Source organism: Elephantulus edwardii, unplaced genomic scaffold (genome assembly GCF_000299155.1).
Source record: "Elephantulus edwardii isolate Elephantulus edwardi_28Jun2011 unplaced genomic scaffold, EleEdw1.0 scaffold00007, whole genome shotgun sequence".
Taxonomy (NCBI): domain Eukaryota; kingdom Metazoa; phylum Chordata; class Mammalia; order Macroscelidea; family Macroscelididae; genus Elephantulus; species Elephantulus edwardii.
Genome location: NW_006399757.1, coordinates 35219852 through 35238446, shown reverse-complemented (window position 1 = coordinate 35238446; position 18595 = coordinate 35219852). Strand labels below are relative to the sequence as shown.

General features: G+C 35.3%; 1 protein-coding gene across 1 annotated transcript in view; it reads right to left on the bottom strand.

Moving 5' to 3' along the window:
- HECTD2 (HECT domain containing E3 ubiquitin protein ligase 2) overlaps positions 1-18595 on the bottom strand; it is a 93907-nt gene that overhangs the window by 34092 nt on the left and 41220 nt on the right. The window contains exons 3-10 of the mRNA XM_006880408.1: positions 16202-16340; positions 15219-15321; positions 14698-14787; positions 10228-10292; positions 5830-5875; positions 4184-4293; positions 3317-3465; positions 2665-2788 (exon numbers count right to left, since the gene is read on the bottom strand). Coding sequence (XP_006880470.1) covers positions 2665-2788; positions 3317-3465; positions 4184-4293; positions 5830-5875; positions 10228-10292; positions 14698-14787; positions 15219-15321; positions 16202-16340 — 826 coding nt within the window. The remainder of the gene's footprint in view (positions 1-2664; positions 2789-3316; positions 3466-4183; positions 4294-5829; positions 5876-10227; positions 10293-14697; positions 14788-15218; positions 15322-16201; positions 16341-18595) is intronic.

Here is an 18595-nt window from a genome sequence, read left to right as displayed (position 1 = left end):
GTCCAGCCCTCAGATGCATAGCAAGCAATTGAGAAGATCATGGCCTGGATGGGACACATTTTAGTCTCTAGACTGACATCATTGCTCTTTTAGCACTCTGGAGTGGTTCCTGACAGCAGATACTCCCAGTGCAATCCATCTTTTGATTTTATGACTGCTGGTTCCAAGGGTGTTGGCTGGATCTGAGCTAGATGAAATAATTGATAACATCAATCTTTTCTCCTTCTATCCTGATGCTGCCTATTGGTCCAGTGGTAAGGATTTTGTTTTATTGATGTTGAGATGCAATCCATGTTGAAGGCTGCAGTCTTTCATCTTCTGCAGTAAGTGCTTTAACTCCTCCTCAGTTTCGCCAAGCAAGATTGTGTCATCTGCATAACGCAGGCTGTTCGATGAGTCTTTCTTCAATCCTGACGTCACACTTTCTTAAGTCCAGCCTCTTGAATGACCTGTTTAGTATACAGATTGAAAGGATATGGAGAAAGGATACATCCCTGACACACTTCTTTCTTGGTTCTGAATCATATCATGAAGTGTTACCTTGCTGTAATAGGACAAGAGCTTCTTGGTTGAGGAATGAGTTTTCTATGAATACAATTAAGTGTTCTGGGATTCCTGTTCTTCTCACTGTTAGCCACAATTTTTTTGATAACTTTACATGTGAATGTATGTACATATTTTATTTTCTTTACAAATATATATTCCATGTCTCTCCTGGGACACAATTCATTTTCTTACACACAATAGCCATAAGTGAAAGAGAAACACACAAGGAATTACTTTCTATAAGACATTTCAGGACTTAGATTTCCATCATAAGTGAATTAAAGATGAAACATTTCCCCATTAGAACAAAGTTAAGAAAATTGAACAAGCAAACAAATAAACTAGTAAGAACTGTTTAGTGCTTTTATAAAAAAGCACAATTTTGGAATGGTAAGGAAATAGCTGTCAATGCAAAGGTATGCAGTTTGAATGCATCAGCTGCTCCGTAGGAGAAAGATGGGCAGTCTCCTCCTACGCAATTTACTGCCTTTGAAAACCTGCTTGAGGTTAGCTATGGGTTGGTTCTGACTCGACAGCACACAACAACAACAAATGCTAACTGGAAACTTGGAAATGAAGAAAAAATGCAATGCACCTGGTGAAATAGATTATCTTGGTCATATTATGTCCATTAAAGCTTCTCAACCTCTTCCTTGTCACCCCACAAATTCCAAGAGGTAACTTGCCTCAGGGCTCCAGGAACTCCCAAGGTCTAGGCTTGTAGCCAAAAGGCTGAAGCGATTTTGAGGTCAAACTCCTATGTATCTCCTTGGTACACCAGTGCAGTGGCACACTGCTTAGAGAACCATCCCACTGAAATATGTCACTCAGGTATGCACAATAACTTCTGGAGTTCTTTTGTGGTTTTGTCCACAGTATATTAATTAGAACTTCATCAAAATGGGAGAAGAAAACACCTAAGTAAAATAGACTTTGATAAGAAAATATCCATTAGGCTGATCGAAGTTCTCAGATATTGAATTCTTACTCAAGTTCTGAGTAAGATACAGTCCGAATTATATGCAGAAGGTCACTCACTTTGTATTTTGTTTTAGATGGAGTCTGGGAGAAAGGTTTTCTGGCAAATTCAACCACCTGATGAATGAATCAGAGGTTTAAGAGTTATTTATACCTACGCTGTATCTTTTAGTCAGTGTTCTTTAATATAACTGCAATCTCTTCACCCCATGTCCTGGTAATACTTTTATATTTGTGATAGTCCTATTGGTTTAATCCAAATTACAGCTGTATGGAAGAATCTGGTCAGGTGCTCTGAGAATTTGTGGTACTGTAATTATACATCACTCAATCAAACTGTAATAGACATTTTCTTATAATGCATGCTGTTGTTGCTGGGTCGTGTTGAGTCTGAGCTGAACCATAGATGGTCCTCCAGGTGGTTTTCAGAAACAGTAAATCACAAGGGAGAAGACTGATTATCCTTTTCCTGTGGAGCAGCCTGTGAATTCAAACCACATACCTTTGGGATTACAGCACAGCATTTTACTACTAGGCCTCCAGAGCTTCCCATGTATAAAGCATAGAAAAGATTTAGACCAGGAAATGACTAAATATATCCCCTGGTACAGATATGGCCTACCCTGTATTTTGGGTGTTTTTTTTTTATTCTGGGGAGGTCCAGCCACATCCACATCTTCATATACTGTCCAAAGTCTTGGCAAAAATGTTACAAAGGCAGAACAGTCTGTATGGCACACAAACCAGAAAACATTCAACCCCCCGGCCTTAGCAGAAAGAGTTGTTGACCCTGTGCTGAATGATGGTACAATGAAGAAAAAAAAATTACATACTCAAAGAGACCTTTTCTCTTTTCGGAAAGATCATAACAAGCACATAAGTTCAAAATGGTGATAGAAAAAGAAATTGTTTTAAGAAATATGACTACTTCATGTACCTGAATGACATACAATGTATACTATTTATTGGATGCAAACCAATAAAAAAATAACAAGAAAGAATGATCATTTCAATGTTGGAATAAGTTTCTATGTGAATGCATGTATGTAATTTCTTTCAACATACTTAAAATTAAGTGACCATTTTGAATAGTACTTCATTAAGATGAATATTCCAATGAGCTTTTGATGTAGATCTTACCTGTGAGAGTTTCCAAAGCTCTGCCAGGTGTGATATTCCTCCATAAGATCAATGTGATCCAATGTAGAATTATAGAAATCAGTATAAGAAATAAGGGGAGGGTGAACCAAATTGTTTGCTGTATCTGTAAAGCAAAATTATAACAATGATCATTTCCAGTATACATATCATTTATTCTAGTAATGAAAAGCTCATTTTAATGTTCACCACAAACAAATTCCCAACCCCCTACAAAACCAACCAAAATTGTGATGGTGATTATACCAGTAGTAAAGAGAACACACAGATGGCCAGCAACTCAGACTATTTTCCCATCGGTGTATTCTCTCCCAGGGGTTCTTGGGAATTAAACGAAGTTTCTGTTTTCTTGGGAATTACTATTTAGTAGACTATAGACAATTGGTATCCATAATACATAATAAATAGTCAAAATATAACAGATAGCCAAGAAATGGCATATAGCTTCTTTTTTGTTTATACATTAATTATAAAATCCATTATTAAAGTAGAAGATAAATTTCAACTTTTTCCTTCCAAGGAGTAGAATTGTCAGAAGTCAAAAAATGCCTCTACAGTACTTTGAAATCCTTAAGGAAACCCTCCTAGGGATATCTTTAAGGAAATATTTCTTCAACAAAGAAAAACAACCTACTTAGTAAAGCCAGCACTTTCGATGCTGATGGAATCCACCAGGAACACTTCGTTATTGGGGGAAACTCCTCAGGCTTTGCAGGAAACAGGCGTAAAGAAATAAATTGCAGCAATCTTTCTACCAATTGTTTGAACCTCTTCTGGGACAATCTGATAAAGATTTTTAAATAATTCCAATCAAAACTCATACTCTTCATTCTGTTAATAGCTTAGATATCCCTCAAAATTCTATTTCTTAAATGGCACACTATTTGAAAAGCTGTAATCTCTTACAGTTGATAGAAAACTAGCACCAAAATTTACTATAACATCAGTACCAAATATATTTAGTTTTACTCTTTTCAATATATTTTAAATTAATTTTAGAAGTATTTTGCCTCTTTCATCTTTTACCAGCCATGGAGTAACTTCACTATTAATATGAATACATAAAAGAAACAAATTATACTTTTCACAAGGTGATACTGATGGCTAACTTATATCTAAATCTTTGGAAGTAAGAGTGAGTATCATGTAAACCATGGTATGATTTACTGACTTATAGACAAGAAATAACAAGACTTCATCAGAATACCTAGAACAAACTCATTCACCATTTCTGAGAGAGACAAAAATCATAAAATAGTAGATAAAAAGTGTTCATAATAGTTTGTACAAGCAAAATGATTAAATTTAAAACATATTTTAAATTATTATCTATGGAGGTCTAAAATACATTTTAATAATTAATTGACTTTTGAAGCATTCATTATGCATTGCCAATCTCATCACTAAAAAGCTGAAAACACTGAAATAGACTTTACTGTAAAATTGACAAACTTCAAATTGTAATTTTTTTAAAAGTACTTAATATCACAGAAAGATTTACTTTTTAAACCAGTGCACTAGGAAATGATGGTCAGCTTCCACTAAAGTAGCTATCTGTCGCAGCAAGTGAGCATAGATGACGTATGTGGTTGTGTTATTAAACTGAGGATTCTGGAAAAGATATTGAAGATAATTTCATTAAAATTTAATCTCATGTAAAAGGGAAGACATTAACTTTAATGATTCTTGGAACATAAGACTATGAAATTGGAAAATATTCTTTGAAACAATCTATTATTTAACTAACATAGAGACTTTTTACATTAAGGTAGAGCAGAAAGGACATGACATAGGTTCTATATAAGAGCTGTGGGTCTGAGGGCTAATTTCTTAAACTTTTATTTTTAGTTTCCTCCTCTGTAAAATAACAGTATCTACATTAGGGGCCAAGCTCAGTGCTTGATATAAAAGAGGCGTTTTACAAAGGGTTGGTAAGCACTATTTTCCAACAAAATCTGGGTTTTCCATGATTAAAAAATAAAAATATGAAATAAAAGTTGTTTGTGAATCTTCTATCACTGAAATGAGGTAGATCCTTATCTCACAAAGATTCAGAGGGGATCACATGAGGGTCTGATAGTTTAGAAATGTTAAGGGAGATTGCTTATAAAATGAGTAAAATGTCTAAATTTTTATTCTCCAAAATCCAAGACTCCATCACAATTTAGAATTTAAACCTCATGGAGAAAAGGAAATAATCTGAAATTTTAAAAATCACAACAAGAGAGCACGATGTGCTTTTCAAAATTGACTTACTGGCAGGACAATCAAAATCAAGGTGTGACCCCAGTTGGTAAAACTTCATCTGGTAACTCATGAAAAGAACAGGATATTATGAACAGAGCTTATTGCTGACTAATGTACTTACCTAATAATTCACCTTGTTTTCATTTTTCTAGTTTTTACCGTTATCTACAAATATTTCTTCTTTCTTTTTTTCTGTTTTCCCTTTCTCTTCCTATTCTCTATTGCTCTTTCTTAATCTCGCTCCTTTACTGTCTATCATTTCTTCCCCTCCCCTTTGCCCTAGGTTTACTTTTCCCCCTTTCTTCTATACACCACCTCACATATTTTGTTTTACTGGGCACACTATTAAGCCAGTTACTATAGCTTTATCTTTAATGAGATAATAATACACACAAATACTTTTTGTAACTTCGAAAGAATAAGAAAAATGTAATAGAAATTAAAATGTTATTATTTGGTCTATAACTCAGTATTATTATTTTTACCTTATGAATCTGTATGTCTCAAGAGGATCTTTGCTTTAAGAAACAAAAAAAATTTTATTTACTTTTCTATCAGAATTCTAACTTAGAAATCTATTAGCTGGAAAAGTGAAAGAATGTGCTTGTGTCCATTAATACTAGTCACAGAGAGGAAATTGCACAGAAGAAAAAGTGCTTCCATTCCACTTGTCATTGAGTATCATGAAGGCAATTAAGAACTAAATAAAATTAACATTTTTCACCTTGTTGATAATTTAGCTTCAAATAGTTTGCTACAACATTCATTCTGTGGTCACAAGTAACAATTCTAAAACATCAATATATTGCTCAAAACAAAACCTCCTATTTTATATTCTTTCATATATATGCATGGACTGATATTAAATAGACCACATTGACTAAGATCTTATTTTCTTACCTGTAAAAGTACAAAATATGCTCGAAGATCATCTTTTGTTCGTGGACTGAAAAAAAACAAACACAACAAGCCAAGCATCACATGATGATGGATATTTAATCTCATGTTATTGTTGTTGGGTGCCTTCAAGTTGACTACAACCCACTGAGACCTTATGAACAATAGATCTGAACCCTAACCTGTATCCTCACCATCCCTGGAATGTGTTGATCCACCTCGTTGGAAAGATCTTCCTCTCTTGCTGACTTTCTGCCTTTCCAAGCAGTGTTTTTTTCTAAGGACTGGTCCCTCCTAATAACATGCCCAAAGTTTCTGAGATAAGTTTAATCTCATATTATTTAATTAAAAATGACCAATAAATGTTTCCATGAGAACAGAGTTGATAAAATAGCCAGAAAAGCTATACTTAATATGTATGATATGTTTTGTTTTCCACAATGTGTTCTTTTATTTGCAAGCATCCCACTGGTGGACCAGGGTCAGCGGAGGTGGGTGGCTCCTCACCCAGCAAAGGCCTAGAAGCTGGGGCCCATGGCCCTGCTCTCGCTGCTCACTGGGAGTTATTGGGACTGTTGGAGGAAGCTGCACTCATCTCCTCCTGGTCCTCGCTGGCCTGGTTCACCTTCACCTTCTTGTTAAATTTGTGGTAACGGCAGTAGATAGCCTGCTCTTTGGGATTTCTGTCTTCTGGGATGGGTGGAGGGCATTCGGGTGAGTTTTTTCTTCAATTTCCCCTGGACTCTCATCTTTGTGGTCTTTGATCTAGATAAACATTTGTGCTTACAGTGAGTCGAACCAGGAGGCTTCCCACTGGAAGCACTGGGAAATGGCTGGCCAGCTGCTGAAATGAATAGCTATGACTCCATGGCTATCTTTATTCTGTCTTAATATGTACTATTATGGAAACAATAATAATTTGATAATATATTGGGACTAGAGGTTTCTTTATGTTAGGTTGGGCTAGTTCTGAAGATCCCTAGAGGCTGAGTTAACTAGGCTCTGACATCTTATACTGCAACTATCAAGATCAATCCTGTTTTGATCAGGGAGAGCAGAATCTTCACTTTAGAATATATTAAGTGATATATTTAGAAATGTCTGCAGTGAAATCATGCTTTACATGAATCTAGGACATTTCTAATGAATTCAAGACCCTTAACTGGTTCCTGAATTGAAAAAGGTAAAAGTCATAATGAAAGAACTTGTTGGGCAAGAGGGAAAACGTCAATGTGGACCGCGTTGTAGAGAGTAACACTGGCTGTTAACTTGTGTTTGAGATGGTGGTATGGTTAGGCAGGAAAAAGCTCTTCAGAAATATTTGCTGATGATTAGGAATCAAATGTCATGATGGTTTCAACATAACAAAAATAAATGGAGGAAAAGAAAGTAAATGCTACCGTGGTTCAAGGTGAAAGGTACCGAATATTCATTCTACTCTTTAACTTTTCTGTAGTTTAAAATTTTCAAAATTAAAAGTAGATGAGAAAGAGCTCCAGTGGCTTACACAGCAGGGAGTCACACTGCTTACCAAACCAACAGTGAGGAGAAAACGGCTCACCACTAAGTACTTCCCTCAAATGCCTTTCTGAAAAGAATGTAACCAATGGCAACTTATTTTTTAGTTTAGGTGTTATTTGGAAAGGCAAGAGAACCCGAATAAGCAAAGCCCTTCTGAGGAAAAAAGGTGAAGCCAGATCTCAAAACTTCCTGATCGCAAACCTAAGACACAGCTAGAGAAGTCAAAAGAGTAGGCACTGGTACAGTGAAGGGCATGTAGACCAATGTGATAAAGTCAAAAGAGTAGGCACTGGTACAGTGAAAGGCATGTAGACCAATGCAATAGCATCAAGAACCCAGAAATTAACCCACCTACCTTTGGTCAACTGATACTTGATAAGGAAACAAAACCTATTAAATGTGAAACAACAGCCTCTTTACCAAATAGTTAATAACAAATAATGGCGACACTGGACCTTATGCCTGTGGAAAATGGAAACAGGACCCACATCTCATGCCATATACAAAAACTACCTCACAATGAATTAGAGATCTAGTGGTAAAACCCCAAACCTTAAAGATCATCAGAAACTAAATAGGAACAAATTTAAAAGTCCTAGTCCACAGCATAAATAGATTTGTAAACACAGACAAAATTTCACAACCAGGATAAAATAGATGAATGAGATCTGAAAACTGTCTCTCTGTGTGCATCACAAAGGGTGAAAAAGAAAGTCCACAGACTGGGAAAAACATTTGGCAATGATATTTCAGACAAAGGACTCATTACTAGAGTTAGAATTTAGACAATACTACAAAGCACCAATAAGAAAAATCCTGAAAACCCAATTGCAAAACGTGGAAAAGACATGGAAAGATGCTTTACAAAGGACATTCAGACAGCCAACAGACATGAGGGAATCTTCAAAATCACCAGTAATCAGAGAAGTGTGAATAAAAATATCTATGAGATGCCACCTCACTCCAGCAATACTAGTAAAGCTCCACAGGACAGAAAACAGAAAATGTTAGCAAGGATGAAGGGAGACTGGCAGTCTCATGCACTGCTGGTGGGACTGTAAAATGGTATAATCACTACGGAAAGCAGTATGGCTTTTCCTAAAAAAGCTGAATGTAGGAATCCCTTATGACTCAACTACTCCACAGGCAGGAATATACCTCAGGGAAATCAGTGATGAGATATGAGCAGGAGAGATGTATACTTATGTTAATAGGCATGTTATTTATATCACCTAGAACATGGAAGCAGTCAAAATGCCCATCAACAGATGAATGGATAGAAACACTGTGGTATATACACATAATGGAATACTATGCAACACTAAAGAACAATTAACTATTCATAAAATAGGACACACACAGAAGAGACAGAGAGCATTATGTTCCGTGAAATAACTCAACCACAAAAGGACAAACACTGTCTAAAACTACTATTGTGAAAACAGGAAGATAACTGAGCATGCTATGTGTGGACGTTCAAGGGCAGAAAAGAAAGGGGAAAAGGGGAGAGAGAAGGAGGAGGACAATGACTGGGATAGCAGTTTAGTGAATTAATAGGGAGAGAAAGAATGAGAAAGATGCAATGGGGAATTGCATGATAAAAGGTATAGATTGTTGTTGTTATGCAACAACATAAATAGTAATCAATTATAAAACAATGTATAGAAATTATTGTATAAACACAATGTTCATGAGTGAAAGTCAATGCAAAACAATGTAGTAAAAAAATCTGAATACATAAACCATTACTCAATATGTACTAAGTACAACTTTAAAATGAAATCATGTAAACTTAAGACATAAATGAACTTACTAAAAATGGAAATGTGTGTGTGTGACTATGTATACACTGACCACTGGTGGCACAGGGACTAATGTGCTATGCTGCTAACTAAAAGGATAGCAGTTAAAGAGTACACCAGCCTCTCCACCCCATGATATGTATATATAGGTAGTCTCCTTCCTAAAGATTTATAACTTGGAAACTTAACAGAGGGATGCTATGACTCGGAACCAACTCAACAGCAGTTTAGTGGTAGGAGATATATATCCATACACACACATATATATATAGAATGTATATATTATAAATATATATATAGAATATATATTATAAATATATATAGAATACATATATATTATAAATATATAGAATATATATATATATTATAAATAATGATCTGAATTCTTTTTCAGATACTCTTTGAAGTCCATCCTCCTAGGAAGCTATAGATCACAAGTTGAAAGCTCTGCTGAACTATTTCTGATCTATGCTATTATTATAACTCGAAACTTTTTCTAAGTGTCAGAATATATATGTATGTATATATACATATATATGTATAACATATATGCATATGATGTTTGTTGTTAAGTGCCATTGAGTAGAGTATGACTCATACCCTATAAACCAAAGATCTGAACCCTGTTCTAGACCTGTTATTCTTTCTCTATGTTTATAGAGCTTTCAGAGGCATGTGGTTTAGGAAGTGGATGCCACTCCTGCTTAAAAACCTGACTCAATCTGGGAGCTCCACCAAACACTGTCCTCAATGGTTAATCATTATGGCATTTGACACGCCACAGCACTCAGTATCACAGCAACCCCAAGTTACTCAGTACTGCAAATAGACCACTAATGTACCATTTAGAAGAATATTCATCCCAAAATCAATCAACACCAGGTCTGAGGGCCACAGGCCTTCGGGCCCTACTGCCTTTTAACTACAGACATGCTCACCAGGTGCTAGTTGACTCTAAACCAAAATATCTATGTATTATATATACATACATACATATGTACGTGTGTGTAAACAAAATAAAGATGCATGAGGTGTTTTTGTTACATGTATTAGTTAGATAAAAAATAATTATAATTACCCTTTCCATTCTCTTAATAAGCTGTTAATGATCCCCTTTAATACTGTTTTCTGAATATCTTGAGGCTGCAAGCAAAAGAAAAATCAAAATCATGGGATAATTAAGAGTAGTTACTTAGAAAGGTAATGTATATATTAGTTATATCTACAGATTTGTTTCAATATTTGAAATTAGACTTGATGATTATGAAGTTGTTACTGTATTTTAACTTTACACTTTAGAATCATAAGAAGCAATAATATACAAGAAGAGTGCTGGCCCCACTGTGCAATTTGTATCCTGCACAACTGTATATTAGTGATGCTAGTAGTTTTGGTTATGGTGACACTAGTAGTTTTATAAAACTGAAGAACAAATTTACTTTCCTGGGCTTGACAGGATAAAGTTACAAACACAAATCCAAGAGTACCTGCTCAGAAATAGAAAATAATTGCATATATTTTTAATATATCTAATTGTACTGTACCAATGCCAGGTTACAATTAGAGTTGAACCCACAATTCACTAGTTAAAGACAAGCAAATGATATTTCAATGAAAATATTAATAATGATAAAAAAATAAGAAGATAAACCTTTTTAACTATAGAATATAAGACTGGGAAAAGGCATTAAAAAATCTTCCTTTATAGTTTAATAATTCAACTACTAAAACAAATACTATTCGCTACCAAACATCTAAAATAAGAATGAGTGAACTAAGATACATCTACATGTATCTTCTAATATGTATCATTATAAATGTATACTATAAAGATGTATAAGCTTTAGATTATAAGGAATAAAACGTCCAATAACTAGAAGTTTCAAATAATCACTAAAATTTGTCATTTCTTAGAAATAAAAGCAGCAAACACCAAAGAAATAAGTGCATATTATGGGTTTATTTAAAACCATGGCTATGACTTCCAAGATGTATCTGTCTGCATATATTAAGTTTAATGTTTTAACAATTTATAAAAATTTCATTTTTCGCACTCTGCTTCCTGTGACCCTTCCTATGAAGAAGGCAAGCACCACACTGCTCAACTAACCACTTACTTAACTGCTGGGAGAAAAACTAGCTACAGGAACTGAATGTACTCACTTGATGACCACAAATCTCAAAAGGACACACAGACACACCACTGCCAGTCTTACACTTCCCTAACTTGCTTGCTTTCCCACCTTCTGAGACATGTATTTGAAACTTTATCTTTCCTCTCATCTTGAACATCTCCTTCTCATCATCACTCTCAGCTCATGACTGCTATACACGTCGAACATCAAACAGATGAATCCAGAGATCTGGTTTACAGCCTTTCCACCACTTGTATCAATCTACCTGCATCTGTAGTTATCAAAGCCAACACTTCCACTTAGGTTTATATATAGCCCGTCCCCTCTCACTTTGTCAACTACCAAGCTATTACTGTTTTCTCTCTCCTTTGTAATCTGTTTCGCCTTCTCTACCAGATCATCCATTAGCATAACACCAGAAGCATAACACCTGCACTGCTTTGCCTCTTCATATCTACTCTCTACTCTTCTCCACCCTGCTCTGTGCTCCAGGAAGCTGGTTTGGTCCCTAAGGCCTGCATCATCTAGACTCCCTTTCCTTCGGTCTTCTGGTTGGATTGGGCAATAGAAAGCATGGGCAGGAGGAAGGAAAGTGACGTTGGGGGATTTATTCCCTTCATTCCCCCTCCTAAGGGCCATCAGGCGCTTGTTGTCATGAACTAGCTGTGCATCGTGACTAAAGTTCCAGGTTCCCTTAAGACAGTGGTCTCTTACCCAGCCACTTTTTAAGCTCATTCCTGGAATACTGTATTGGGTTTTGTTGTTGCTGATTTGTTTTTTAAGGTTTCATTCACTCTATTAGGGGAGCTCTGCTGGTGTAGTCCATGGGGAGCTCACTGTTAACATGAAGGCTATGCCTCTCAAGTGGTATAGATTCACCAGTGTCTCCACAGGAGAAAGATGGGCAATCTCTTTCCATCTGTCTTAAGCCTCAGAAACTCAGGGGTTATGGGTTGAATCTAACTTGAAGGCAAGTTAGTTTCTCTATTAACAACTCTAAAAGTAATCTGAGTGTGCTATCTACTTACTTCATCCAGCACCAAAACTAGTAAAGGGGGGGGACCCACCCACCCCAAAATCCAAACAACAAACTCTCAATTAATTCATCTCTGCCTCTCTTCACTGCAAAACTCTTCATGCCATCTCTATCATGGTCTTTACTTTCTCTCCTTTCATTAGCTCTTCAACCCATTCCAAATAAGCTTTTGTCCCTACAATTGCACAAAAATGGCCTTTTCTCTCATTTATAATCTATATTTAATTAAAGACAATGGTAAATTCTCAGTCCGAACCTTACTATATATATATCTCAGCAGCATTTGACAAGGTTTGGTTTTCCTTTGCTGAGCCTTCTTGGAATGGTCATTAAAAAACAAACACAAAAATATCCCCAAACTATTAATTTTTATGACTGTGAAGGGTTTTGTGGTGTCACAAGTTTACTGTTCAAAGCAGCTTTTCAAGCCACTGGCTTTGACTTTAACTATATAAACTAAACATTATGAGGTTGGTCAGTTTTTCCATCTCAACAATTTTAAACTGTGTAGGTTTGGCAGTGAAGGAGGGAATCTCACAGAAGCAGGAGCGACTACAGTGTGTCCTTCAGGGCAGGGATTCCTGCACTAATCAGACTAGGACCTACATGAGAGCAGTAACAGGCTTGGCAGGGAACCAGACCGACACGAGACAGAGCTGACGTGGGACTGCTGCTCCAGGGGCCAAAGGCAGGGGCGTTGGCTCATGTCTGCTGGAGGACTGAGGGGAGACAACCACAGCTGGTCGTAACTGTGCAACTTGGACCTAAGCTGTGAGGCTGAAGGTCAAAGGTCCTGTGATCACACCTGAGAAAGCTCACTGTCTGAGGAACTGTATTTTGCTGCCAACTTGAACTTTAACCTGTTAATTTCCTGGGAAACCCTACAACCCTGAGTCTGATTCTGTGAGATCTGTGTGGCCATCACAGTGGATTTCAGACGCAGAGCAGAGCTAGATGACTGGTGTAGGGATGGGAGTGTGGAGTGTCTAACCTTTCAGGAACTGGTTTTGTAGTGAAGATGTTACTGATGGGGATGGTTTCCTTTTGTGGAGTTATAACAGAGGTCAGATGCCGACACTCTTTTGGTAGGTTTTTTTCCTATTTCTTTGATGGCAAATGATACTAAGTACCCTTTCCTAGATTTAATGGTGAAACAGTGAGAATGAGAATTAGATAGAGACGTTTGCTAGCATTTATTTTATTAAAAATTGTTAAGAGTTACTGGCCAGTATATAAATTCAATTACATGGAAGATATAATGTTGTTGTTAAATGCTGTCGAGTTGAGCATGACCCACACCAACACTATGAACAAAAGACCTGAATCCTGTTCTATAACTACCTTCGTTTCTCCTATGTTCATAGTTTCCAGAGTCATGTTATTTAATAATTGAGAGAAAAAATAAAAAATTCTCATTTTCCACAAATGGCAAGCCTGTATAATCAGAAAACTGAAACGAACTACAGAGGTACTATATACAAGTCGATGAGTGAATTTAGCAAAGACGGTCCATAGAGAGTTGCACTGCTAACCCAAAGACTGTACCTCACTGGCAATTCATACCCACATACATGCCTGTGGCATGAAGAGGGACAATCTCCTCGCATGTGATTTATAGCCTCTGAAAACCCACTAGAGGGTCAGCTATGAGTTGGTTCTAACTCAACTGCAATAAGTTTTTTAAGCAACAATTAGAGAATAAAATTATACTATCATAAAAAACAAGTACTAAAAATAAATGTAAACAGAAATATGTCAGCCTTCTAATCAGAAGACTAGAAAAGATTACCAGAAGAAATGAAAGATAATCTAATAATCTGGAAAGATACAGCATGGTCATGGATTGGAACAATTTAAATTCTTGTTAAATTAAACTACTGCAATGGAGTTCTCAAAATGTGGTTCCTAAATCAGGAGCATCAACATAATCTGAGAATTTATGAGGAAAAAAAAAAAAGCAAATTCTTGAGTCCCAACCCAGATCTACTGAATCTGAAACTGCATTTTACAAGTTTTTCCTATTAATTACTCTGATACATGCAAAAGTTCAACATTGACACTGAGATCATGAAAACTCCAAAACAATCAAATCACTTTCCTCCTTCTGGTGAATAATGAAAGTATGACTTTATTTTAGAATGACTTTTTAAAACAAAGATTAGATGTAGAACTTTATGTTTCATTTCCAGCTAATTAGAGAAAGAAAATAATAAAATCATCTCCTTTTCTGAGTATTCTAGCAAATTTACTATACAGCTGCAACAGAGTGTATACTTATTTACAAACTACCAGGTGACTCTTAGAATATTTGTGAAACTGCTTCTGAAATAAAGAGACACAGAATAATATTATTAGTATGTGTTCAAATGATACTTACAGTATTCAGCAAGGCATCATATACAGCATTTACAAATTTAGCATTAATCCCAGAGTCTTCAATGGTATTAAATGAGGCAGTGATATCTTTCTGCAAATGTAATGAAATAGTTAAGTATATATAACATTTCACAGACTATTCTTACTAATATCTCAACCCTAGCTATACCCTTGACAATTTCTCTTCATTTAGTCTTATGGTAAAAATGAACTGGTAACAGAAATTTGCTAAAAAATGACTGTATAAGTATTATTTTAATAACTTTCTTTTGTAATGCCAGAAGAATGGAATGAAACATTAACAGCATAAACAAAAACAATACATAATAAAATTTATTATATTATTTAAGTAATATTTGATCATTCATAATATATGGACCTTCAGGTATCTAAGTATCTATCCATCCATGTTTGGTCAGTTATTTAACTCAATATTACTTACAAAAAAAGGTAAATTTACCATATCTATTTTGGAAAATTTAAAACTAAATGTAAATTTAAAATATGTTTTATGCATTTTACCTTAAATGCAGCATTTAGTTCTGGGAAAGAATCAAATGTTGTTAGATAAAAATCATGTACTGCTTTCCAATCTCCTGATGACTTAACTTTTTCTATATCTTCCCTAAAATAAGAACATACATTAACCAGATAGTTATAAATATTATTCAGATAAAGTAACATTATTCTTTTATAAATAAATGGCATCAAATAAGTACTTTGAAATAGTGAAACAATACTGAAATGTGTCAGTTAATGTAAACGTGATTTATGAATTTATTTCTTAACTGGATTAAGATATTACTTTATCTTGAACATTTACTTACCTGCTTTAAAAGGAATTCTTTTTTTTGTTTATTATGTCTGATATAGGACTGTATGTAATCGCATTTACCTCTGGTGACTATATTCCTTGTGCATCTTTCTGTGTCTTCTCTTTCCTTAGTAATATTGTGCTGATCTTTCCCTTATTATATAATGCTTTTCCCTACACCTTCTTAATGTGTATCTATTATCTACCCATTGATATTTAGGTAACTATAAAAATTCTTAACATGACCCTTCCATTTACCATTATCTCTTTCTCTTGATAGCCAAGTTTCTTTGCGTTTGTATTCATTCTATCTCCACTTTCTCATGCTCAATTTACTTTAAGTATCTTTAAATATACATTTGAATTTTTTGAGTGGTGTTATATGTATCACACAGAAGATAAAATCTTACTTTTTAAGAAATATCACAATCTATCATTTTGTATTACCAATTTTATCTCATATTGACTCATTCTCTTCTTTATAATTTCTTTTGCTGAAATCCATCTAGCCTTTACTTACTGTTCTTGTATTTGTTTTCACCTTCAACTTAAGACTTCTAGTCATTGATATCTTCACTCCCCTACTACCTTGATAATGATTAATTAATCTTTCATGCAAAGATTTTAATTATATAAAGTACTGATATGCAGATGATTACATGTTTACATATAATAGTGAGGTGAAACTTACTGAAAGTCTTTCATAGATTTGGGCTGGGCAGGAAGGGAGGACTCTGGGAGGACTGATGTCTTCACTTCGGATGATAATCCATCAATGGAAACACGCTGTTTTTGTCTAACATCTAGGCAAAGAGGTGGTAGATCCCTCACTGTGAGGTATTAAAAAAACTCAGTGTAAGAAATTATAAAACATTTTCAAATTATAAAATGCACGGCTAATCTAAAAAGGAACAGGAAGCAAATGAATTATGTTTTATTGCATTCATTTTGGGATCATAAAACAGAAAACTTCCCAACAACAGTGAAGGGGACCTATTCAAACGTCTGCTGTCCTCCCCTACACCCACATCAGCTATTAAGGCTTCATTACAGCAATGTGTAAATTTAACACGGACCTTCTTCCCTTTTACAGAGGCTGTTAATCCCATGAGAGTCGATTACTTGTCTTTTTCTTGCAGCTAGTGGATTTGAACCGAGTGCCTTTGGGTTGGCAGCACAATTCCTTACCACTAAGACATCAGGGCTCTCTTTTCTTACATCAATGTGAATTTAGTATGAAATTTCTTCCCATCTCCTAAAGAGTTGTCTTTCAGGAAATATTTCAGTGCGGTTGTAGGTTTTTAATATTTATTATCCTTTTGAAAATATGTAAATTATTTGTCCTCTGCAATTTGTTAGTGGGATATTCTTGCCAATTTGCATACACTTTAATGTATTTCTTTTTTGTAAATATTTTCCAGCTCATTGTTTACCTTTTTGGTGCATTTTATAACCTTTTGATTATAAAACAAATACAGAAAAATCTAACAAATATATGCCTTAATGAATTATTATGAATCAAACACAACTGAAATCACTAACTAGTCAAGAAACAAGACAGGACAGTACCATTCCCTTCCCAGAAATTCCATTATATATCCTATCTCAGTTAAAATTCCTTTTCTCTGTAAAAATGTAACCATCATCCTGATATTATAACCGCACATCCCCGTACATCCCTACATTATATAGCGGAGTCCTGCTTATGTTTTAAAACAAACAAACTCGGTATTTTTAAATCTCTTTTCATCTACAGATTTCCTTCTTCATTCTTTGTTTTCCTAATAATTTACTTATAGAAGAACCTGAGTCATTTACTCTGTAAAGCTTCCTTCAGTCTAGATAGTGCTGACTGTATACTTACTATACAGAAATGCATGTTAATGAACTTATTAACAATATGGAGGAACAGAAGAACAAACAAATATGTCTCAGCTGAAATGCAACCAGAGTGTTCCTTAAAGGTAAGGATGGTGACATTTCATCTCACATATTCTGGACATGTTGTTTGGAGAGACCTGTCCTTGGAAAAAGACAACATGCTGGGAAAGGCAGTAAATCAGCTAAAGAGAAGAAGACCTTCAACAAGAAGGACTGATACAGTGACTTAAACAATGAACGTGAGCATGACAAGAGCATGAGGATGGCACAGGATGGGGTAAGGCTCAGGTTTGCTGTTCACAGGCTTGCTATCTGTCATAGTCAACTTGATGGGGCTACAACATATGGAGAGAAAAAAAAGAAACTGTATTTCTATCTCACACCTTAATAACGTAAATGTCAATATAAAAAGTATAGGAGAATATCCATCTGGCATCTTTAAAAATATAAAAAGCAAATTAGAAAAGAAAAAAAAATATTCTTATTATCATTAAAGATACCTTGGAGAAAGTAAAAAGAAGTTAAAAATTCAGAGATACTATTGGAAAAACGTATCAAAGGATTAGTATCAGGAACCTACAAGGAAGTGTGTCCTAAAATCAGTAAGAAAAGAAAAATAACTCAGCAGTTAATGTGCAAAAGGATCAAGTAGGCGTTTTAGAGCTGAAAAAGCATACGCATATGAGATATGTTTAGTCTCATCAGCTATTAAGGAAATGTAAATAAAGAATGCAGTATCAATTATACCCATTTGATTGATAATCAAGGTGTGTGATCATTTCAAGTATGAAGATGATGTTGATCAGTAGGATACTTCACATATGCAGTTCAGTTGGCTCTAACTCACAGTGAGTGTTACTAATTGAACTGGAAATGTGTGTGTCCCTCCCCCAAGACATAACTCTCTCTCTCACAGGAGAGCTCTGGTGGCCTAGTGGCAAGAAGCTGCAACTGCAAGCTCAGAGGTGCACAGTTCAAATCCACCAGATGCTCTGCTGGAGAAGGAGGAACAATCTCCTCCTGTACCAGTCAGATCTGATTTGATGGCATACACACAAAAAATAATGAAATAATAATAATAAAAAAGACATGACTCTCAGTATTACCTTTGGTGTGATTTGATGTAATCATCCCATGTGTTGTAAATCTTAACCTCTACGATGTTAATGAAGCATGGTGGAGGCAGTAATATTAAGGAGTTAGG